At 50.6% G+C, this 22,900-nt stretch overlaps 9 protein-coding genes across 9 annotated transcripts; 6 read left to right on the top strand and 3 right to left on the bottom strand.

The window, feature by feature from the left end:
* Positions 1 to 56: 56 nt before the first annotated feature.
* STEHIDRAFT_165474 (putative methyltransferase) lies at positions 57 to 2,179 on the top strand (the record flags this gene model as incomplete). Its single annotated transcript, XM_007299817.1, has 3 exons — positions 57 to 137; positions 211 to 475; positions 560 to 2,179. 3 exons carry the CDS (start codon positions 57 to 59, stop codon positions 1,168 to 1,170), a joined length of 957 nt encoding a protein of 318 aa, XP_007299879.1. The 3' UTR covers positions 1,171 to 2,179.
* A 916-nt stretch (positions 2,180 to 3,095) lies between these two features.
* STEHIDRAFT_91044 (nicotinate phosphoribosyltransferase) lies at positions 3,096 to 5,385 on the top strand. Its single transcript, XM_007299807.1, has 10 exons — positions 3,096 to 3,193; positions 3,258 to 3,384; positions 3,495 to 3,788; positions 3,885 to 4,054; positions 4,113 to 4,162; positions 4,228 to 4,243; positions 4,304 to 4,426; positions 4,519 to 4,726; positions 4,839 to 4,987; positions 5,078 to 5,385. Exons 1-10 carry the CDS (start codon positions 3,143 to 3,145, stop codon positions 5,135 to 5,137), a joined length of 1,248 nt encoding a protein of 415 aa, XP_007299869.1. The 5' UTR covers positions 3,096 to 3,142; the 3' UTR covers positions 5,138 to 5,385.
* A 626-nt stretch (positions 5,386 to 6,011) lies between these two features.
* Positions 6,012 to 8,064, top strand: STEHIDRAFT_91040 (uncharacterized protein). The gene is made up of 14 exons (XM_007299804.1): positions 6,012 to 6,086; positions 6,144 to 6,186; positions 6,242 to 6,314; positions 6,373 to 6,422; positions 6,483 to 6,506; positions 6,568 to 6,604; positions 6,667 to 6,719; positions 6,792 to 7,085; positions 7,156 to 7,180; positions 7,246 to 7,308; positions 7,404 to 7,412; positions 7,476 to 7,549; positions 7,623 to 7,716; positions 7,797 to 8,064. The coding sequence occupies exons 1-14, from the start codon at positions 6,044 to 6,046 to the stop codon at positions 7,902 to 7,904; spliced, it is 990 nt and encodes a 329-aa protein (XP_007299866.1). The 5' UTR covers positions 6,012 to 6,043; the 3' UTR covers positions 7,905 to 8,064.
* Positions 8,065 to 8,519: 455 nt separating this feature from the next.
* STEHIDRAFT_49832 (glycoside hydrolase family 79 protein) lies at positions 8,520 to 10,475 on the bottom strand (the record flags this gene model as incomplete). Its single annotated transcript, XM_007299315.1, has 7 exons — positions 8,520 to 8,673; positions 8,736 to 9,055; positions 9,156 to 9,450; positions 9,520 to 9,681; positions 9,758 to 9,953; positions 10,018 to 10,126; positions 10,185 to 10,475. 7 exons carry the CDS (start codon positions 10,473 to 10,475, stop codon positions 8,520 to 8,522), a joined length of 1,527 nt encoding a protein of 508 aa, XP_007299377.1.
* Positions 10,476 to 11,034: 559 nt separating this feature from the next.
* On the top strand, positions 11,035 to 14,083 carry STEHIDRAFT_91033 (uncharacterized protein). The gene is made up of 5 exons (XM_007299798.1): positions 11,035 to 11,434; positions 11,740 to 11,931; positions 11,992 to 13,328; positions 13,397 to 13,791; positions 13,847 to 14,083. The coding sequence occupies exons 1-5, from the start codon at positions 11,242 to 11,244 to the stop codon at positions 13,947 to 13,949; spliced, it is 2,220 nt and encodes a 739-aa protein (XP_007299860.1). The 5' UTR covers positions 11,035 to 11,241; the 3' UTR covers positions 13,950 to 14,083.
* A 1,027-nt stretch (positions 14,084 to 15,110) lies between these two features.
* Positions 15,111 to 15,621, bottom strand: STEHIDRAFT_118237 (uncharacterized protein). Its single transcript, XM_007299816.1, has one exon. It carries the CDS (start codon positions 15,324 to 15,326, stop codon positions 15,120 to 15,122), a length of 207 nt encoding a protein of 68 aa, XP_007299878.1. The 5' UTR covers positions 15,327 to 15,621; the 3' UTR covers positions 15,111 to 15,119.
* A 381-nt stretch (positions 15,622 to 16,002) lies between these two features.
* STEHIDRAFT_49458 (cytochrome P450) lies at positions 16,003 to 18,277 on the top strand (the record flags this gene model as incomplete). The annotated part of the gene is made up of 11 exons (XM_007299288.1): positions 16,003 to 16,141; positions 16,215 to 16,315; positions 16,394 to 16,529; positions 16,595 to 16,695; positions 16,751 to 16,932; positions 16,989 to 17,267; positions 17,330 to 17,528; positions 17,590 to 17,756; positions 17,816 to 17,925; positions 17,993 to 18,029; positions 18,097 to 18,277. The coding sequence occupies 11 exons, from the start codon at positions 16,003 to 16,005 to the stop codon at positions 18,275 to 18,277; spliced, it is 1,632 nt and encodes a 543-aa protein (XP_007299350.1).
* A 256-nt stretch (positions 18,278 to 18,533) lies between these two features.
* On the bottom strand, positions 18,534 to 20,533 carry STEHIDRAFT_118235 (uncharacterized protein). Its single transcript, XM_007299815.1, has 7 exons — positions 20,442 to 20,533; positions 20,341 to 20,388; positions 20,165 to 20,280; positions 20,015 to 20,105; positions 19,881 to 19,963; positions 18,935 to 19,823; positions 18,534 to 18,870 (listed from the first exon to the last, which is right to left on the bottom strand). The coding sequence occupies exons 1-6, from the start codon at positions 20,495 to 20,497 to the stop codon at positions 19,378 to 19,380; spliced, it is 840 nt and encodes a 279-aa protein (XP_007299877.1). The 5' UTR covers positions 20,498 to 20,533; the 3' UTR covers positions 18,534 to 18,870; positions 18,935 to 19,377.
* A 192-nt stretch (positions 20,534 to 20,725) lies between these two features.
* Positions 20,726 to 22,458, top strand: STEHIDRAFT_91025 (uncharacterized protein). Its single transcript, XM_007299792.1, has 7 exons — positions 20,726 to 20,869; positions 20,954 to 21,034; positions 21,095 to 21,138; positions 21,215 to 21,277; positions 21,339 to 21,367; positions 21,428 to 21,503; positions 21,566 to 22,458. Exons 1-7 carry the CDS (start codon positions 20,839 to 20,841, stop codon positions 21,803 to 21,805), a joined length of 564 nt encoding a protein of 187 aa, XP_007299854.1. The 5' UTR covers positions 20,726 to 20,838; the 3' UTR covers positions 21,806 to 22,458.
* The last annotated feature ends 442 nt before the right edge of the window (positions 22,459 to 22,900 follow it).

The raw sequence follows: 22,900 nt of genomic DNA, 5'->3' as shown, positions 1-22,900 counted from the left end.
CACTGCGTTGTTCGTTGTGTTGAAGCAGAATCTCTTGTCCTTCTACTCTTAAAATCATGGCCAAACGAAAACGCCAATCTGTCGAAGCATCCTCTCAAACCACCCCCAAACCGAAAGAGAAATCTCTTCTACCACAAGTAACGTCCATCTCTGACAACATTATTCTCCAATGCGTCGAGCTTACCTCTCATGTATGTTCTACGGATGTAGAAAAAACACTATCGCCAACGCGCACACGCGAATCCTTTCTCCGACCATGCCCTCGAATACCCATCCTCTCCCGACGAGATTGATTGGTCCGTGCACTACCCGGCATTTTATCCCGCTGAGGCATCTTCATCACATTCAAAAAGCGATTCGGGAGAGGATGGAAAGGTGGTGAGAGGCCCGACACCAGCGTTTGCAGATGTGGGGTGTGGGTTTGGAGGGTTGCTTATTGCGCTTGCACCACTATTTCCCGACACGCTTATGCTTGGTGCGTGTCTCTTCTTCCTTTTCCTGTTCGTTAAATGGAGAACACTATATTGAAGCGGATGGTTGTGGCCATTTTCTTTGGTAGGACTCGAGATCCGAGTACAGGTCTCTCAATATGTCGAGGATCGTATCGCCGCCCTCCGCGCCACACATTCTCAAGCACAAGAACCACAAATCGAGCCACAACCTTCGGAAGCAACATCCTCATTACCAGAGTCCCACCCTACATCGACGACCACCGAAGTTTCGACTTCCAAGACCCAGACCCCAGGGCCTTACCAAAATATCTCCATCGTCCGCGCAAACGCGATGAAATTCCTCCCGAACTACTTCCACAAATCGTCCCTCCAAGCCCTTTTCTTCCTCTTCCCCGACCCGCACTTCAAAGTCCGGAAACACAAAGCCCGGATCATCTCGCCCACACTGCTCGCGGAGTACGCGTACGTGCTCGCTCCTGGCGGTATAGTGTACACGATCACGGATGTGAAGGACTTGCATGAGTGGATGAAGGGTCATTTGGAGAGGTTTCCGTTGTTCGAGAGGGTTGAGGAGGAGGAGCTGAGGAAAGAGGGGAAGGGTGCGATTTTGGATGCGGTTTGGGGAGAGACAGAGGAGGGGAAGAAGGTTGAGAGGAATAAAGGGGAGAAGTGGTTGGCCTGTTTTAGGAGGATTGAGGTTCAGAGACAGGATTCATAGCAGGGGTTCTGTGGTGTAGCGCCATGTATTCGACCGAAGATTGTAGCGATTAAGTAGTTGACTCCGCCATGCCTTTCGCGTGATTCTGCGTACCACGCGTGCCTAGTCCTTCATCAAGAGATAGCTAACAGTTTATTCCTCCATTGCATCATCTGGTACGGTGGAAGTTTTGAGAGTTGCCCCCATGGCATCGACGAGCTTCGTTGTCCTTCCTCTTACTACCCTCCTCATCTCACCATGCAATATTTTTCCAGCTTCACACGCCACCCTGAAAACCTCCTCAAATCTATCCACATGCAACCTAGTCTCCATGCTCACAAGCGTCACCTTCCCCGTCCGTGGCATGACAGCGACCGTCACATGCGGCACATCGTTCTCCTCGAGAGTCGTAAGGTCCAGGAGTGGCGAGGTGATGTGAACGCCACCGGTAACAGCGCAGACAAAATCGAGTAATGGAACGCCTGCGTTGGAAAGCGCGAGGGTCGTGGCGTTTATACAGGCCTGCAGGGCCCCGCCGTCTTGTTGGAGTATGTGTACGAAGATGTCGATTTGTGAGCGAGGGTAGAGGGAGGTTTGGATGACGGGTTCGAATGTCGATTTGATCATTGCTCCAATTTCGAGTATGCGTCTATATAAAAGTCAATGAATGGGCTACGGCGAATATCATACGTACGACTGCGAAATGGTATATAGTCGAGATACGACACAAGCGAAACACAGACACTGACGGACGCACGAATGGTATGGAAACTCACTTGTCTCCCCTGTTCCTCTTTCTCCGCTCACCGGTGCTGAATGGTGCGATACTGACTTCGACATTTATGTTGGCGCGATCGTGCATCGTTTGCGATCGCATTTTTGCCTCTCGGGGCCCAAAGACGGAGACGAGGACCTGTGTAAGGCCGTGTGCAACCATAGCTGAGCCATCTGCGCCCGCCTGGTCGGTCATGTCAAAAGTCATCTCTCTGAGCTCGTATTGTTTCCGACCGTCAGAACGAAAGCCACCATCGTTCAGGATTTCAATGCGCGAGCTCTAGATAGGGTTTGAAGATTAGTGGCGAAAGAAACGAATAGAAAGGAAGGGGTGCCATACCATCGTGGAAGATTATTGTAAGGTGGCCCAAAGCAGATGGCAAAGACCGAAATGGGGGCGGGCGTGAGCGCGATACGGACTGCGGTGCTTGCTGATGGATGACTGGGTTCAAGATAGAAATAAATAGTCGTACATGACTAGGGAAGCTCCACATGCTGTGGCACTGACCTTGCTTGAGAGACCTCTTCTAACAATGGCATATCTACCAATGCTCAATATTTCTGTGCACTTTATTTGCAGTAGCAACTTTGTTAGCGATACTGCAGAGTATTCAGTACCGGAAATTACTTCTGGATGGTCACGCAAGAGTCGCGCCACAGATGGTTCTTCTTGGCTCGCAAACTCGTATTCAACTCGTATTAGAGGCAGCCTTTAAATCTGCACAATACATCCACGTTCCGATGGCCACTAGGATGTCAGGTTTCTTGCTTCGCTGACCGCAGCAGCGCCTCGAAGCGTACGTAGGCCTCAGGAGAAGCATCGGCTTGATTCATTGTGGCGTCGATAGCCCTTCAGGCCTGAGCGCGTTGCGCAGATATCGAGCATACTTTCGCGAAACATGCTGGGCATGTACAAAAACTGTATATCCAGGGCAAATCGAAATTGCTCCGTCCTGATGATGGTAATCAAGTACGCGATTGCATTGAGTGAGGGGTGCCACAGAAATGTGAGAAAAGCTTACGCAAACTGTTTGGCTTTGTGTGCGAAAAAGTCGCTCAGCCACAATTACCGGGGTGGGAGAGACCTTGCAAGCAAGGTAACATTGACTGCGATGGCTCTCGGCTTATCGTCCCTCTTGCTTTCCCCCATCTCGAGCGTCAAACCTGTCCCCATAATACCCTCTGTGCTCTCTCTGTCTTTTCTTGGGACTCGGAAACTATGTCGGCCGTAATTCTTCCCCGCTCGATTCTCGATACGGATCTCTATAAGGTCACAACTTCCTATTTCTTGGTGGCCTGGATTGAGCTTGACATGGACTGTCTGCATTCGACAGTTGACCATGCAATATGCTGTGATGAAGCATTTCCCGAACACCCAATCGACTTACCGCTTCACCCATCGTTCCAAAGACGTTCCTTTTTCCCGAACCTGTGCCGATGAATTCGCACGATCCGTGGCCCGTGAGTTCCTTTTCTCCGTGTATCTCATTCTTCACTAAATTGATCATACATTATTTGTTCCTATGTCATTTGCGGCAATGTTGCGGACATGTTCGTATTTTCCATGAAAGACTTTGACCGGCTGGTCCTGACGCAAGAAGAGCGGGATTGGCTGAGGAAGACTTGCCCCTATTTCTCCGAAGAGTACCTCGAATACCTCTCCAACTACCGGTTCGACCCGTCCCAGGTGCACATTAAGTTCATAGTGGAGAGGACTGAGGGGGATGAAGAGTATGGTAATATAGACATCGAAGCTGTCGGTCCGTGGATCGAGGCGATATTTTGGGAGGTGCCGCTCATGTCCACGCTGAGCGAGATTTACTTCACGACTGTCGATACGGACTGGAACCTGGACGGACAACGCGGTATGTTTCTTTTCTGCGTATTCCACTGGAGCTTGTACTTGAAATCTCCGATGTGCCGACTTAGACGCTGATGGTGATTGTTGTGGCGCGGTGCAGAGTTGGCATACGACAAGGCCAAGCGGTTGCTTGAAGCTGGGTGTGTGTTCAGCGAGTTTGGGACGAGAAGACGGAGATCGTTCGATGTCCAGAACCTTGTGGTCGAGGAAATTCTACGGGCTGAGCGCGATCTGCCAAATGCGAAGGGCAAAGCGTCCGGGACCAGCAATGTATGTCTAGCATGTCTTCGATCAATCCGCTACCTAATATGATCTCCATCTTTGCTAGGTATATCTAGCCATGAAGCATAATACGAGCCCGATGGGAACCATCGCACAGTGCGTGATCTACTCTTCGTCATCGTACTCCATGTTCTAAACAAATACCCTATCGGCTTCCACAGTGAATGGTTTATGGGCGTATGTCTCGTTTCTGTATAGCTGCACAAGCATGAAAAGCGTCTGATAACTGTCTACCAGGTCGGTGCCATGAAAGGCTATGAACATGCCAATGCTTTGGCCATGGAACTCTGGGAGTCTGTCTACCCCAATGCTCTCCTCCTCGCCCTCACGGATACCTTCTCCACAAAAGCATTCTTCCAAGTACGTGATTCAGCCTTCCACCACAATACCGCCCGTGTGGCGGCTGCTCGGCCCCCTTTTCTCCAAGCTCATATCTTGACTGGCCCATTTAGGACTTTAAAGGAAATGTTGACCGTGCGAGGCACTGGAAGGGCCTGCGTCAAGATTCCGGAGATCCTTTCGCTTTTGCACCGGCCGCGAAGGAGGTCTACACGAGTATGGGAATCGATGTCAGCGAAAAGACGATCATCTACTCGGACGCGTTAGATCTGGAAAAAGCATTGAAGTTGAAAAAACAATGTGATGAAGTCGGGTTCATGCGTGAGTTTGTCTGAGCTGTCTATGTCTTTCCAGCTCCTTTTGCAGGACAGAACCGCATTCGAGCCTTGTACTGATACTAACGTCATTTTGTGTGGCCGGTGCTATGCATTAGCTTCGTTCGGAATTGGAACGTTCCTTACGAACGACTTTGCGAAGGCTTCGACAGGAGGAAAGGAGAAGTCAAAGGCTCTGAATATGGTCATCAAACTTGCCTCCATCGAAGGCAAGCCATGCGTGAAGATCAGCGATGATCTCATGAAGGTGCGTTCTCCCTCCTCTGGCTCGCTTTTCCTGTACTCGCTCTTTACAGATGGGGGTCTCCGTCATGGTCGCTGATCTCTCTGCGTGCAGAATACCGGGGATAAGGAGACGGTCCTCATGGTGAAGGATATTTTCGGCCTGCCGAAGTAGGGCTGTCGTGACCTCTGGGTGTGGGGTAACCGAGTTATACGTGGTTAGACGGTGCTGATAGACATGAAGACCAACTACGAGAAGAATGTAATTCCCAAAGGGCTTGTACCGGGGCCGCTTGTCGACGCCTTTTGACGGAGGAAGTCACCCGTCGTCAAGCTCAGCCTCGTATTGAAGCATACGGTTGTGGGTGACTGGACTCGGCCGTCACCAGTGGCGCCAGGCGCATTTACCCTCAGGGTCGGTGCATGAGGACTACGGACTGAAGGTGGCGTAAGATAGCATCGCATCCAGCAAAAGAGAAGAGTCGACGATTGACATATGCTCGGACTGAAGCTGCCAACCGATCACTGTACTTAGACTTGCCGGCCCTTTGATCAAGACTTACGACCTGTTACGGTTGTATTTCCCTCTTCGCTTGCTCTGTGAGATTCTACTATCGCCTACTTTGACCTTTCCTGTCACTGCTAACCGGAAACCTGCGCAGATTCCAGCATGTTTGTCAGTCGAAGTATTGAGCATATCGCCGTTGTTCACCGTGACAAGAGCGTTCGTGGGTCTGGATTCGACCCAAGAGGGAGACCTCGACGTATGCTGACGCCTCCCATGCCTTCTTATGAGCGCTCTGACCTCGATACGGAAAGACTGAGGACATATCCGTCTATATTCTCTGGTGGAAGACCATCACAATGCAAAAGGCACTCCGCACTCTGTCTTTAGGGCGGCCGGAGAGCTGTACTTCACTTCATTTCTGGGTCTTCCTTCTGAATTGCACGTATTGAGCCACAGGGACTCCCGCATCAGATCCTCTCGCCATGGCACTGAGCTCCTTATTAAAGTCTTGCGTACGCCCCACCCCACCTCTTCTCATGCACGTCAACACCCTCGCCTCTCTGCCTTACAGACATGGTCGACTGGAATTCTGAGGCTGAACTTGTGCGAGATGCTGGTGAGTGAGTTCGTCATAAAGTTTGATTTGGGTGAGGGGGCTGACCGTGACTGGCAGCTGCATTCAAGAACCTCTTGCATGTTCTGCTTGGACTCTATATGTTGGTAGCCTGATTTGTGTCTGCCTTGGGGTTACTCGCTCATGTCGATGTACAGCTGGGAGGTCGGTTTGTCGTTGGACTTTGACCTTCAGTTTATACTGCGGCGAAGGAAATTCTTGTGGCCCATGGTGAGTGTCGCATTGTCATGACGTCGGAGCTTTGGCGGAGACTCAACAAGCGCGCTAGGCATTCTATTTCATTGGCCGTTACTCGATGTTGCTAGCCCTCATTGGAGTGTTTGTATCCTTTTTTCTGCTCGTTGGAAGACTTTGTGCTGATCGAGAGCGTGCACGTAGCGTGATTGGGTTGAACGTCACTTCGTGAGCATTTGCTGGCTCGGGCCTTGTTATGTTGCCATTCAAACTCACTCCATACATTCAGAGAGATCAACTGCCAGGGTCTCTTTATCTTTAGCCAGGTACGAAGCATCGATGTATTGCCCGTCCTTCCGACCAACACGGTCTGACGGGTTCTGCCCAGTTATTCGGGAACATTGCCATAGCCATGTCTGCCATCAACCTTTCTGTTCGCACGTATGTCACGGTATTGTTCTCCTCTAACGAAGTCCATTCACTGAACCACCTTTGTCCTTCCAATCTACCTAGGATGGCCATCTGGGGGAGAGCTCGTCATATCGTCATTCCGCTCACCCTCGCTCTCATAGGCTTCGCCGGCGTGCTCCTCCGTGGCATCATCGGCGTGCGAGACATCTGGGTTCCTGCGTCTGGATGTACGATCGTCAGCTCACAGCAGACCATCCTGCGCACGATCTATATCTATGGCATGTCACTCGACATGATCGTGTTGTTGTTGACCCTGTATCGGCTTGGCTTCGGGAAGGAGAGGTCGCCGCTTATGAAGTTGTTATTGGCGGATGGGCTGGTTTATTTCATTATCACGTTTGTTTCTCCATTTTGTTCTGATATCGTTATCTTCGTAAGCGGACGACTGACCGCTCGTCATGAACAGGTTCACCTCGAATATGATCGCTGTTGTGTGTATCAGTTTTCAGTTCGAGATCAGGTGTGGCGCATACTGACGATAGACGTCCTACTGTAGATTTTCATGATGCTCAATCTCAATGCTGTGATGGCCGTGATTGCTGATGTACCTGCCGTCGTAGTACGTTGCTTCTTGTCGCATCGCAATGCATTTATTGCTGCTCAATCAACGTTTTCTTTGAATACTGACAAATATTACCCCTTCGTCGACTTTAGATATGTACGGTGAGTACCCCACACGAGACGTTAGACGTCGGCACACTTGCCCAACCTGATGTTCTGCAATAGATCGCCTCCTGTCGCGCCGTTCGTCGCCTAATGAATCACGCCTGGGAATCCAGACGAAGTAACGATATGTTCACGTACGTTTGTTTTTCCTCGCTCGCGACTGGATCTTGACGATATCTTCCCGTTCTTCTAATTTGGAATTCGTAGGCCTGCCAATAACACGAACACAATGGTGTTCGATCGAAGACGGTTTACACGTACGAACGTCACCACTGGCAAGGAACAGGAAGTCCACACCCAGGTTCGTCTTATCTTCCACTCCAATTTGCAGCAGTGTCCTTTGGGTTTAATCGAAGCCTTCCACTTCGTTATGATGGTTAGATGGACAACTACTCCCATACCCAGACCACTTCTGCCGGCGCAAAGTCAGAGCCTGGAGCGAATGACTCGTTCCGGGATTTGGAGGCTCAGACTGATTGTGACCCTTGAGAGGGTGCTACACATTGGCAGTATGCCGGAGCAGTGGGCCTGAGATGGCTTGAATTTGGGAGCTCGTAGGATTTTCCTTGGACTTGTTTGCTTTCTGCCGATGAGCCTCCCATTCGGTAGAATCCAATGTAACAAGATCTAGCCTCTGACTTATATATTCACTTCCGTCAACTCTTCGTAGCGTGTTTTCTTTATGATCTCAACGGACCAATTGCATCCTACGATTGCGCATCGTGATGCCTTGGAGGTGAGCGCGACTGATGTGGCGCATGGAGGAACAAGTGGCGTTGCAATTCAAATTGACCGAGTTGTCAAGAGCTTCCGATCCTAACACGAGCAAACAAAGTGACACATTCAAAGATGGCCACATGGCTCTGGACAGGGCGCGCCACAATAATCTGTCCCATGCATTCGTCTGACAGAAAATATTGCTAGTACTCTCATCACCGTGAAGTACTTCAACAATATTTCTAGGCAGCGAACTTCTTGTTGAAAACACCTTGAAAACACCTGATACCTACTAGAAGCCCAATGAAGAGCGTGTTTACATCCTATATAGTGATTGCAACCAAAATCATACGCCATTGATACTTGTGATAAACTGCTGGTGGCATACTACGAGAAGCTCAACAACACGACCTCCGTGTCAGATACGTCAACTCCTTCGCTGACCGACGCAGTAGTGACGTTCAAGCTGCCTGATACCTTCCCGTCCTTGGTTTCGTACGACTGGCCACCCCAAGTCAGGCCCGAGGTATCGCTTGCGGATCTGGTCGCATGATAATTCAGCGCATTCCACACCAGCAGTAAATCAGATAGATTTATACTCACGAGATCGCCAGCCTCTTCACGGTCATCTTCTCTGAACTAACACCATCTAGCCCAACATGAACAGATCCCCTCGAGCCGTCTCCAAGATATGCGTTCATATTGATCAGTATTGCTCGCTTTAGTGAACCGTTGTCGAAGAAGGCATATCCCGTAACGTCCGATTCATTGATGTCGAGTTCGACTATCTTACTGGACACAGAGGACCCACTGGCTTCCGCAATGATGATAGCAGCGTAGTATGCGGGTTGAATGTGAGGGGCGAGAGGTTCCGCTAGTGGAGTGCCATCCTCGATGGAGCGATTGAGGGTAGCGGGTTGGATCTACAATGTCGCAGCCAAGAAAGAAGATCGAATAATGGGTCAATAAAAGAAATCCACAGCTAACAGCGCCCTAGCCACAGAACAGAGAAAGGTGACGTACAAAATTATACTTGTATCCAATCCCCTCATGAAAGTAGACCCTATCGATACCCAGTGTCGCGGAAAAGAGCGTGTAGTCCAGAGCCCAAAGGGCGGCGCCTGCTGTATCACTGACGCCGGCTGCTCCATGGCAATAGTATGAGTTAGTCTCGCCTAAGACGTATGTGAGGCCCTTCGCATGGGCGGCTGAGATGCCGGAGGTGAATTGTGTGAGGTTTGATCGGATGGAGGGTTTGTCCATCAAGCCGGGGAGAGTGCCAGCCTCACAGGAGCCACTATAGTGGTGCTGCGAGATACTGGTATCAAGCGTATTTAGGGAGGGGCGTTTTTCATAAATGTACGAGAAGCAATAAGGTAAGACTCACGTTGCGATTTGAGAGCCTGGTTCGGAATCGAGGATGTCATCGTCTATGACTGCTTCTGGTGTCCAAATGTCGGAGTCAGCGAAGGCAGCACCCCAGAAGGGCACTTTTGACCCAAAGGTTGAGCTGACGGTAGTAGAGACGTTGGTGGCGAACGACGTCCATCTGAGAAATACGACGTCAAATAAGTGGACGAGTGACTTTAGCCTAAATCATCATTCGAGAAGCAGAGAGTCCTTACACTTTTACATACTCCTCCACGGTCCAGTCGCTGAAGGGATACAAGTTCGCTTCGTTTCCAATCTCGATAGCCTCCAGGTTTACTCCGGCGGTTTTGAATGTCGACGACGAAAATGCTTCGGCGATGGCGTTGGCCTCGAGACTGGCAGCCGTCATGTTGAGATCTCTGAGATTCACTCCCCATATAACTTCGGTTCCTATCATATTTTGACAGTGAGGATATAAACCAAGAAGATAATCGAGTAGAAGGCGAAGGCGTACCGGATGGCAGGAATGAGGCAAGCTGGTAATAACCTTCTCCGACAGTGATATTTGAAGCTTCCTGGTAAGGAACAGCTGTGGTCGGGTCCGGGAAGATAGCTTCAGAATACTTGGTGGCATCAGAGTCAATATAAGATCCATAAAACTATCTCCATAGTGGACCATACCATCACATCTGGACTAAAATTGGTGTGATCCTCAGAATCAGCCCCTATCCTTAACCTGGTTGCTGCTCCCGACAAGCCTTTGATGTTGTTCAAAACGTTATAGAAGTAGTCATTCCGCGAGCCGGCACCTATCCAATCCACCCATCTGTCCTGTTCGATAGAGAAACCTAAGAGAGACGGAGAAAGCGTGTGCGCATCGGAAGGCGGTGATGACGGGATAGAGATGTTGACGCCTGAAACTGCTCGTTGGAAAGATAGCAAGAGAAGTGGCGACAGGAGAGCAGATACCATCTCGTCGAACCTAGGCCAGATACCAGACGAGAAAACCAACTGAATCGCCTGTGGAATTGGGGCCATGGCTGTCCGTTTTTATAGATTCAGAGGTACACCGTACAATGGGTCGTCGAATGGAAGATGGAGTCAACGTGACTGTCGTCGAGGATGAGGATCGTATGGTTACGACGCGCAAGAAGATGCACCCAGACAATATATAACTTCAAGCGGCTCAGGTGGTTAGACGAACGATCTCGAGGTTGAGAATGTTATGAGAAGAACGATCTGCTGCACGTCATGCGCGTTGTTGGGCTCGACAAAACACGAGGAGTTGTGAGAACCAGTCGGGCCGAAGATAACTCGGTATAGCACCTGAGCAGGCGCCCACATTCATCAAAGGTCAGGACAGGGCGCATGACATTGGAAAGAAATCTAAACAGGGACCCATTGAAATGTTGCTGGTAGTGTTTCTGAGCAAGCTGGTGCCACACCGAATGCAGACGTCGAGGGAATCTGTGGCGCCGACATAACCGTGGCAAAGTCTTCCTGTTGAGATCCTTCTCCTGCGCGGTCACCTATTCATCTCAGGCGCATTCTCCGATTCGATACGACAGGAACGTATCGTCCTAGAAACTCGTATCCGTCGTGCTCATTTGAACGGGAACTTTGGCTACGCGGCGTCCCGTTTGCTTCTTGCTTCAATACTGTCATTACCAACAACCAAAGGCCGCGATAGGCTCATACCTCATACTCATCTCCTGCCGGCACCCTACCGATATCGATTATGCCTGGTCCTGGCCAGAAGAAAAAAACTAAGCCTAAACGCTCCGGGCCTGCGAACGCCAATGGAGGCACGTCATCCTCGTCCTCTGGTACTGGCACTTTCGTCCCCTCAGACGACTTCTTGACCAACGTCAAGGATGCGGAGGGATGGGCTCAGGTCGCTGGGGCTCTCTGTACAGGCCTAAACTTGCCTGGTGAGCATACATTTTTTCAATCGCTCATCCCACCATTGTCGACGAAGTTGTATTGCCCTTTCCTCATCAACGCTGTCATCACGACTGCCTCGGGAGTGTAAGGTCACGGATTTCAGATGCAGCGATGTAGACGTTCTCGTCAACGTGTCAACAATTGTTTAAAAGTTATATATGTGTCGTCTAGATAATGCGGCACGAATTCTGTAGCATGCACGTAAGGAGTGCAAGAAATCATGGCTGCTCGGATGTTATTAACCTTTCAGTTTCCTCTATGACAATACATGATAGCTAACCCTGAATATCAGACCTCGACACTCGTTCTGGGCTGCGGAAAGTTCATAAAGATTTCGACAAGTTCTCCAGAAAGCTTACAGAGATCTATGACTATTCGCGGCACTCATCGACTCGCAATGATCTGCTTGCTGGCGGAGTCATCGCCGTTTACTCCAAGATGTCTCGAGACGCTATTCTCCGAGATAAGATCTACACGCAGGCTGGTATGAGATTTATCACTGTACAATTTTCAGCATTTTCAAAGCCTCATTGGACGAATATAGGGTTTTTATCAATGGCTATACCTTTGCTCTTCAATACCAATTGTATTCATGTCGTTCTCTACGCCTTCGATATCGCCACACGCCATCATGGGACCGACATCAAAACCAGAATTGCGAACCAGACACCCGAGATCCTCCAATACCTCGAGGGCAATCCAGACGACTTGAAGGCCGCTGAACTCGCCGTCGGCGTCATCTCTCGCTCCGTTGGATGGATTCTGAACGACCTATGCCATGATCACGCACATGACACTGATATTCCCCGAATCCTACGCACATTCGTTAGGCTCCTTCGCCATCCAAAGGCATCCCCAGCTATGTTAGACCACGCGCTCTATCTCTTTTCACGTGCCACCGAGCGTTGCCCGAGTGCATTTCACGAAAACTCATCCGCTCTCGACCTCCTCATCGCGTCACTTCGGCACTCAGAAGTCCGCAGTCGAGCGTTCGGACTCGCAGGTGCCCTCCGACTGTACTCCAAGAATTACGAAGTCGACGAGACGAGCGCGGACCTGGCCAAGATGATGTCGGCTATGAACGGTGACTGGCCCAGCAGTATCGGAGACATCATCTACGACTATCCTATTCACAGCCTCGAGAGCGTTGCGTTGTTTAAGACGACAGCCGAGTTCCAAAGTGCGATGATGAAGGCCGTTCAGGGCCATAACTTCCTGAGCTTGGGTCTCAAGCTCGCCGATCTCATCCTTTTGACCGAATACTCAATTCCGAATGGCTACATGGGTTCCCGAGACCCGGTCACAGGAAGGGAATTGAACGACAACGGAGGTCTCCCCTTCGCCACGTACCCAGACTCCCTCCCTTTGTGCGCCAGAACCGTGCGCACTCACGCTCGCACAGCTCCTGAGGGCCAAAGGCGCGCTCTCGAAGACAAGGCGGACATATTGGACCTCAAGTATCATCTCATGAAGAGACAGATGCCTCAAGCCCACTCGCTTGCTCGGAAAGCAATGGAACGATCGCCACGCGTCGGATATTGGTACTATGTCCTCACTCTTGGTACCGACATTCACGAAGGTCTGAGGGCGGCCAAGCAGGGGCTCATGTGTCCAAACCTGACGAACTACTTGAGGTTCATCCTCCTGTATCGCGCGTCTGAGCATGCGACCGCCTTGGCGATCAAGAAGTTGGAGGAAGCCTGTGAGAGCGGTAAAGCATTGGACGAGGGATTCGCATTTGCGATGTGCGCGTATGAGGACACGTCCACATTCCTGAGGGAGGCACCGCCGGATGCGAGACGAATGAAGAGTGCGATCTATATCAATTCAATGATGATGTTCGTCGTCAAAGGCAAGGATCTGACTCCATCGGAGCTGAAGGTGAGTTTCTGCCTTGAACCCTCTTTTCAGACGTGAGTTCTGATAATGTCAAACCTACATCATCATAGGAGTCAAACGAAAAAATGAGAATTGCCGACGAAATTGCTCGACATCTCTCTTGGCCTATGAGGCTGACACAGATGCGCCAGGCGCGTCAAATCATCATGGATCACCTTGAACCAGCTTGGCAAGAATGGGGCGACGTTATCGTCCGTCTTTCGGCGGCGGCGCAAACCGGTGCGGAAGCTCACCAGGTCAGCCCTGACAAGGCAGAGGAAGACTTCGTTGCTTGGCTTGAGCGAGAGGTGGAAGATCCTGACGTGAGGGGTAACGCGCCGCAGGATTATTCTGACCAATCCAGCGCACGGAGCGTCGACATGAAAGCAGTGGAGCTGTACAGATGTTCTTGGTGTAGGAATCCGAGCGCGGTACTGAAGAGGTGTAAGGGATGTGGAGGAACGACGTGCGTCTCGGACTACTATTCTCCCTGACAGAAGAGGACTGACTTTCTTATGCAGATATTGTGGCGCTTCGTGCCAGATGGAGCACTGGAAAACCGGACACAAGAAAGTCTGCAAAAAGGCAGTAGTCACGGGCGGGGCCGCCGACCAAGCTTCCTGAATATCAACGACGTTTCGTGAGATGTTGTATTTTTTTCTCATGTATTTCGCTCCCTATCAGTTTCTTGAACGACGTTTCGCGCGATGTTGTAGTGCTCCATGTATCTTGGTACCATCTGCTATACCACTTCTTGATCTCACTAGCTTGTTCTTTCTTTGCCAGAGAACCGACCTCCACATTCGACAAGGACCCGTAGACCGGTGAGGACCACATTTCAATTTTGCTGGACCTTGGCAAAGACTGCGAGGTCCAATTGCAGCCTTGTCATTGGTGGCTGACTAATACTCACCCTACCGATCCTTGACGATCACGTCGTCAAGAACTTCCGCGGTGCTGTGATTGTTCGTGTCACCCGGAACGGTACACTTCCAGCAGTAAGTACGAGACTTCGTCCATTGAAATACGTAGACATATCATCCACTCGATAAACATCCTTGGAGCTCTGGTACAGACCTTGGCATTGTGTTGACATTGACGATCCCGGCGGCGCGGCAATGTTCAGTCCGGCGCAGTTGTTTGTTATGCCTCCGCCACAGTCCGCCACGGGACCTCCCTCCTCCGATATGCTGTGTATCCATCTCTCTACAGATGTGCTTTGAGCCATACAGGGTTTTGCATATGAAACCGGAATGTTGCGCTCAGAAAAATCCTGGGCGCCTGAGCCAAACAAAGCCGTAAATGGTAACCGCTCTCGGCGAGGTTTCGGCAGTGGCGCGCCTTCTCATCTCTGCACCCCACATCGTCGTTCATAGACCGCTTCGCACGCTCCCTAGTGCTCGAACCCACCTCATACGGGACCACGCTCTCCAACACATACCTTACTCATTGTATTCTCGTGAATTTACTCTCGCAATCATCAATACGCTCGGTATTCATTCCAGGAGTCCCCAACAAATTTGCACCGACATCAACACCAACTCTTTGCTCTGGCAGTCGCAAGCATTCGCGCTCCATCTCGCGCTCTCGGCCACGCTATCTATGCGATAAGGAAATGGGATCCTGAACGTAGGTATCGGCATAACTGGAGTGATGTTTTTGTAAGAAGCTAGTTTGGGAAGCTTGATCATCTGCGTGTGTCGGAAGGGTGCGTCTTTTCTAAGTCTCTTCTCACCATTAGGCTTATTGTGGTCTGACCTGATCGCACCTCCTCTTCTCCTCGCACTCGGGACACTACCTTGTCCGTGTCCTGAACTGTCCTACAAACGACAGAGCATCAAGTTCCTTGGGCAAAGCGTCAGGAGTGAGTAACCGGTGGTTGTTCGGTTCGTTTTCAATTGCGTGTGCCAGATTTTGCTTCAGTGGAATCAGCTCGGAAACCCGTTGCTCCAGGCCATCGTGCTCGCGATGCCCTCCCGTCCCGCTATGTCTCCGAGACATGGGCCCTCTGCTTTGTAATGTCTCAGTACTTTTACAGGGTGGCTAGTTCATGCTTTCACGAGTTTCGAGACCAGATGCATACATAGAATGGTTGAGTAGGATGATCGGGGGTGTCCTGTGATGCCGGTAGAGGTCGAGACTCGAGTCGTGTAGAATGACAGCTCAGGCTGGACGTCTGCGTCTTCGACGTTGAGGGTTGACGTTGTGGTAATATCCCGTCGAGGTCTTTTATACCGGGTATTTTGTACTTGGCTGCTATGTACTTCAGTAGTCACGGATATGATCACAAATTCACCACTGCTGAGCACGTCTCAGTGGGATGAAGAGTTTGCAATATCGAAACGCTCGAGAACAGGGGCGTACATCCCTGGTGCCACACGAATCCTGCCGAGGAATGCCGTGAAAGGCTGCCGTTTATGGCTTTGTTTGGTTCAGGCACAAAGGATTTTTCTGCGCGCGACATTCCGGTTTCTTATGCAAAACCCTGTAGCATAGAATCACACGGGTTCCTTAGCAGCGTTCTCACCATCGTCCTTAAGGTTGCCCGGTGCATTCAAGCACCGATGACGAAAAGGTATTACGTGGCGTAATTGCCGTCGGTCCCCATACCGGTTTATATGTTCGTCTGCACTGTACTCGACGACTTCAACAATAGATCTATCCTGTCGCTTCTGCAATGTCTCTGACCGACTCTCCTGTATTGCTTGCTGGCTCTTCGCTTCTGTTGTTGGCATTCGTCAAGATTGCGACAACGTACATCAATCGACGCTCGCTAAAGAATCTCCAAGGTCCAGCTTCTCCGTCTTTCTGGATTGGTCAGTTTGCTTTTTTGATTGGCCATTTCATGATTTCGGCTGAATATTCCTTTGTTTGGACCCGGGCCTCTAGGGAATGAATTTGATATACGCTTTCAGAAGGAAGTTGGGGATTGTGAGTTCAAATGGATGCACGACTACGGGACGGCATGGCGGACAGCGGGCTGCATGGGCGTGAGTTGAACATCTTTGACAGCTGAAAGTGGCGGGATTGTGTTGCTGATGTGTATTGTCCGACTTGCGCACTTACAGGAAGATTACTTGATGCTTGCTGACCCCAAGGCCTGTCAATATATTTTGCACACATCGGGCTACCATTATCCGAAGAGGAAGGACAACAGAGCAATTTCGAGATTCGTCACTGGAGATGGGATCATTTGGGTGGAGGGTAAGTTATATTCAAGTCGGTTTCTGGTCATAGCATGGTCCTGATTTTGCATTTGCGTTATTCAGGGGCGGACCACCAACGTCATCGAAAAGTCATGAACCCAGCATTCGGCGGTGCCCAGCTGAAGAGTTTCGTCTCTCTGTTCCACCGAACGGCAACAAAGGTAGTTTGACCATATCCGAGAGATAGAGCATCACCACTGACTAGACTTGTACTTGCAGCTCGCACAGAAATGGAGAGACGACGTGATTGCGAACGACGAGTCGGGTGCTCCAGTCATCAACGTCACCAAATGGTTGTCACATATGACACTGGATGTTATCGGCGAAGCTGGGTTTGGGTATCAGTTTAATTCTCTCGATGACTCGAAGAGTGCACTGTCGGCGGTCTACAAGAATCTCTTGTAAGTCTCTGGCAAATACTGCTCCACCTTACACCAATTGATCTCTCATTCATTAGCATCGATTCAACTCTCTACCCTTCCAAAGCCGATCTGGTTTTCAAGTCTATGTGGCGCTATCTCCCGGACGACGTTGTCAATTTGTTCCGCTACGTCCCTATGAAGGAATATAGTCGTTTCCGCCACTATCTCGATTTCATCCGTGGCGTTGGCCGGGACTTCATCGCTAATAACGAGGCGGGAGATGGCAAAGACATTCTCAGCATCCTTCTCCGTGCCAACAAGTCAGAGAACGCGAAGACACGGCTCTCGGATATCGAAACTGTCGACCAAATCTCGTGAGCCTACACAACCATTTTCTGTCCTGCCGCCTCATCCGTCTGACGATTGTTGGTATCAGCTCATTATTGCTCGCCGGTCACGACACGACCGCTTTCTCGGTGACATGGCTCCTGTGGGAGCTCGCAAAGCACCCGGAGTACCAGGCGAAAGTGCGTGAAGAGCTTGCCGCCGTACGTGCGGATGTGACTGCTCGAGGGGACACCGAGTTCAGCGTGGCGGACCTCGATGGGTTGTCGATGTTGATTGCGGTTATGAAGGTGCGTCATTCTATCGACAACCTGACCTTTGAATATAATCTAATCTGAGGGCGGCTTCCAGGAGGGACTGCGTTTACACCCTATAGTGTGGGGTACTGGACGTTACGCAGAACGCGACGATGTTATTCCTCTGGCATACCCCATCACTACCAAGACAGGGGAACGCATCTCTTCCATCCCTATCAGCAAAGGACAGATCATTCAGATCTCTATCGCCTCCTACAACCGGTAAGGGTCGCCCTTACGTTGTCATCGGCTAGTTCGTTCTGACGCACATATCTTCGCAGGCTTCCGGAAGTATGGGGAGAGGATGTGGACAGTTTCAGGCCGGAACGCTTCCTTGAGAAGGAGAACGACTCGATTTCACTCGGCGTGTATGCGAACTTATTAAACTTTTGTGAGTCTCGAATGCTTCAGCTTATACAAGTAAGATCCTTCGTACTCATATATTCGTCTTCTACTAGCTGGTGGTCTCCGTGGATGCATCGGTTGGAGGTTCTCGTGAGTCATTCATCTTTCCACCAATATCATAAACCACAAAACTAAAACTACACAATCATCTCAACAGTGTTCTCGAGATGCAGACCATGCTCGCCACCCTTCTGGAGAACTTCGAGTTCGCCCTTCCCGACAACGCCGACGAGATGAAGATCCTGCGAAAACCGACGGGTATGATGGTGCCCATGGTGGACGGCCAACCGAGGCTTGGCGCTTGGATGGGATTGAAGGTTACGAACGTTGCGCAGTAGCGGATGGTCTCCTTTTTTCTTTCTTTCATTCGATACCTATCTACTCATCGGACTAGTACTTAGCTTTTTTCTGCGGATCTTGTTTTACATATGCCTAATCTTCTGGGGATTCCCCTAAACTTTGAAGCAATTCGGACATTGGCCTGCGCATGGCAGCTACTGTATACCTATCAGTTGTCTTGGACGAATACCCTTCTTGGACGCAATTATAAGCTGCTTCAACGTTGGCAACAGTCGCAAAGAGGATATTCCGGGGGGCAGTTTTCATATTCCATAACTATGACTCTAGCTCTGCGACAGGTTGAGGTTTGGAGTTGAATGAATCGGTAACGTATTTTGATCGCAGAGCGGGGTTGATCAGTATTGGGTATGCATTAAAGCGGACAGCAAGAGCATTCAGCTAAGACAACAAGAAAATAACGAGGAGGTAGATGGTCCATATATCGTCATTTCAAGAAAATGAGCAGAAAAGCGAGGAAGGGAAGAGGAATGCGGGCTTTGGTTCAAAGCGAGACGGGTCCCAAGTTTGGGTTTGAGTTTTCACCGACGGCTGTGGTTCAGTTCCGGGTCGACGTACTTCATCTTGCCTCTCCCTAACGGACAACAAAGACAGAACGTTAGCCCCGGGCGAAACACAGAGAAAGCGCGATCACGTACCCTTGAACCTAACACCTCCACCGGCATTCGCTTCCCTCTCAGCATCCTCCTTCGCCCTCCTCGCGATCCTCTCCAACTCCCTCTTCCGCGCCGCCTCTATCCTCTCCTTCTCCTCCCTCTCCAACCTCGCATCATACTCCTCCTCCGTCTCCTTCCTCTCACCCCCTTCACCGACGACCTCGTCCTTCTTGCCGTCAGCATCCGTACGACCACGTTCTTTCTCCTTCCGAAGCTTGCGCTTGGCCTTACGTTCACGCTTGCGCCGTTTGCGCTCTCGCTCGTCTTCGTCTTCGGAGTCTGCGGGTGAGCGGGATCTGGAACGAGAATCGGAACGGTGTCGGCGCTTGGATTTGCGATGTTTACGATCACGGTCTGAATCTTCATCGGAGTCGGATTCGGCTGCGCTTTTCGACTTGTCTATTCGGGATGGTGTCGGCGGATCATCAATGACGAGGAAGTGTAGAATTGGCGGAGAAACGGGGAGGAGATAGACGGGATGGTGTCAGTTTGGAGGGGGTAACGCGGGGTGGCGAGACACGGGGTGGTCCAACGCGAGGAGGGGATAAACGCGGTGGCGAGATGTTCGATCCGGAGAAACGTGGTGGGGACAAGCGCGGGGGAGACAGACGCGGGGGAGAAGGTGGTGGAGATGATGAGATCGAGGTAGGAGACCATGAAACGCCATCGGACGAGGAAGGGGAAAGGGAGGAGGACGCACGAGCTGCTGTTGGCGCAGGTGCTTCAGGCTTCTTTCGCAGCTCGAGCTCGCCACAGTTGGAGATTGTGACCGGCACGGTCGGACGGTCTTTTCCGTCGACGGGGACGTCGGCGACCTTGAGAATGACTTCGTCGTATCCGCGAATGACTTTGCCGAATACGACGTGTTTGCCTGAAAGGGTCAAGGATCAGAGGTTACGTAGATGGAGGGACAAAGGTGATGTCATACCGTTCAGATGTGGACAGTCACGTAGGGTAACAAAAAACTGGGACCCGTTGGTGTTAGGCCCCTTATTCGCCATGCAAAGAAGTCTGCGGAGGAGATGAGCCATATAATGACAGTGCTTATGATAAGCTGCATACCCTGGAGCATCTAGTGGGATAGAGAGGTCTTCGTCCGCAAACGGGCCACCGTAGATGGACTCTCCACCCATACCATTTCGCTTGGTGAAATCTAGGCGTCGAATTGTACGTCAGAATGGTCGAGGGGAGTATATGGAAGCAGGAGCCTACCTCCGCCTTGGATCATGAAGTCTGCGATCGAACGGTGAATAATACTATTCTTATAGTACAACGGGCGGTCTGACAGCGGGGAAACGCCCTTCTCGCCAGTGCATAATGCCCGGAAGCTAGAAGATACCATGTTATTAGTTTGGTCTTCTGATAGCAGAGAAGAATCCAGGTCATACTTTTCGGCCGTCTTGGGGACCACATCATTGTAGAGCTCAAAGATGACTCTAATAAACAGTTTCAACACGAAAACATAAGAAAGGTCCATTGTTGTACTCACCTTCCTACAGGCGCACCATCCACAGCAAAGTCGAAAAAGACTCTTGGTCGGACCATCGTTGCAGCCCTTCTGTCCGTTCGTGAACAAGTTCAAGTGGAGCGCGAACGCGAATGAAAGGAGTCACAGTCACAGCAATCACAGAGAGTCACCGCGTGACTGTCGTGACAACCGACGGACAAGGTCGGACAACCGGCGGCAACGGTCGATACGGAGGCCACATGGACGCCGGTTGCTGTGCCTTCGCGCGCAGAGTGGAAAGGTCGAATAAAGCGTCGCAGTTCATCCTCGTTCCTCCCATCGCCCTCGTGTACGCTAACGTGCTCGTCGTCGCCCACGTCGTCCCTCACGCCAGCCTGGCCGGATGTACTGCGTCTGAACTCATCTCCCTGTCCCTCCAATGCGCGAATTCAACACCGTCGTTCTCGGAGGTAAGCATACTTTCGCAACATATCCCTTCGCCACAATATTCTCACATCCTTGCAACACTTCGCTTAACGATGCCATCATCTAAGCCGGAGGTGTCGGCAAATCCGCTCTAACTGTGCGCTTTGTACGCGACGAGTTTGTAGAGAATTACGACCCCACTATTGAAGGTACGTCTCGTCCGCTGCTCTTCGTATTCCGTTCCGTACGACTCAGTCATTTTTTCTTAGAGGAATACCGTACCACTGTGAACGTCGATGGCATCCCCGTTGCTGTGAGTTACAATCATTCCCTCGACTCGATATTCTGGGCGCTCGACAGGAATATTGACTAAAAGTCTCATCGTTTAGCTCGAGATATTGGATACCGCAGGCGCAGAGCAATTTATCGCTTTGAATGAGACCTACATCAAGGTCAGCATTTGCCACTCTTCCATGCAACGCCTTCCTCCCGCTGACCCGCACATTTTCGTAGTCAGGTCGCGGCTTCATTCTCGTCTTCAGGTCAGTATATTCTTGAGTACGAAGCTGATGCTCAGACCCTGACATCGTTTTCGTCACCAGTTTGACGCAGGAGGCCAGCATCTCGGAAATCGACAGCTTACGACAACAAATATACAAGGTCAAGGGGGAGAACAGCGTGCGTCCCCCATCATTACCCTGCATCCCCATCTACGCCTGACCATCATCATCATTCCACAGAATGTCCCAATAGTCGTCGTCGGCACCAAACTCGACCTCGCGAACGAACGTGAAGTCCAGCGCTCAACAATCCAAGAACTCTCGACCCGGTGGGGTCTGCCCTTCTACGAGACCTCAGCCAAGAAGAACTGGCAGGTCAAGAATGTATTCGAGGATCTCATCAGGCAGATGATGAAGCGATATCCGCACGAGCCACCAAAGAAGAGAAAGAAATCCAGGGGCTTCTGCATCATTATGTGATTGTAACCCCGAAAGCCTCGGTTGGTGGCGGCGACACTTGCAGGTGTCGGCGGCGGCAGCTGCTAGCATCACAGCTGAACGTTCGTGCGGGAAACTTTCGGGCTACCTCCTGGTGAGATAAGGGCGTTATATTAGGCGGTGTGGTACATCTCACGAGAATCTTACGTGGCGTTGGATCATGATGATCACATATATTTTCTTGTTTGTTTTCTCTTTTCCCGATTTGCTTACTCGCGCTCTCTCTACACAGACTCTCGCTTCCTCTCTTTTTCTGCTCCCCAAACTATCTTATCATTCCGTACTCGCTCTCTCATACACTGAACCCGTTCTTTTTGTATTTGTCTCGGTCTTGCTTAAACCAGACCTTTTACGACCCACAACCTTACTTGCTCAACTATTATATACCACTATTCTGTCATGTCTTATGATTTCACCCTATCGATCCTTTGCATACAATTCAGAGGTGGGTTGAAGGCCTCTTCTGAAACAAAGGTCCAGGAGGGTTTCACGGTTGAAAGGATGTTTATCTGAATGTTGGCTTGGTGTGCGTTTCTTGTCGTGATGCTGGTTTTATTCGATTAGCTCGGACTTCAGGTTATTTTGCGCAGCTCTTGGCTTTTCTTCCTCGTCTTCGCCTTGGTTGCTTTTACTTGCTCACGGTATTGAAACTTACATACCTACACGGCTATATCGTACGCGTTTCTTCGCAATCATCACCCTAATACTACGCAGCAAAGCGTGCACCTCTTCTAGGCGAGCTTCTCGGTGCTCCGCATCACAGTAGTGCTATATCTTCCACGCTTATTTGCCTCGTGGAGGGTCCTCTGACTATGCATGCAGAGCGACGAGAGGCTCTGAGGTGAAGAAGGATGAAAGAATGTAGCGCCACACCGGCAATGACCGATGACTGGCGTAGTGTGGCGCATCCAGAATCTCTCCCTCGAGTTTCCAGTCGAGCAGGGCTTGAATCCCTTCTACCTGATGCTCTTTTTAGCCCCCTCCTGACTAGCCTGCATGACGCGCCTCCAGTTCGCTAATGATGATGCTAATAGATCGACCTGTATTGACTTACACTTCTGCTCGCTCTCAAACGTT

The sequence above is a fragment of the Stereum hirsutum genome (genome assembly GCF_000264905.1).
Source record: "Stereum hirsutum FP-91666 SS1 unplaced genomic scaffold STEHIscaffold_2, whole genome shotgun sequence".
Classification (NCBI taxonomy): Eukaryota; Fungi; Basidiomycota; class Agaricomycetes; order Russulales; family Stereaceae; genus Stereum; species Stereum hirsutum.
This window is presented reverse-complemented; position numbering and strand designations above follow the sequence as displayed.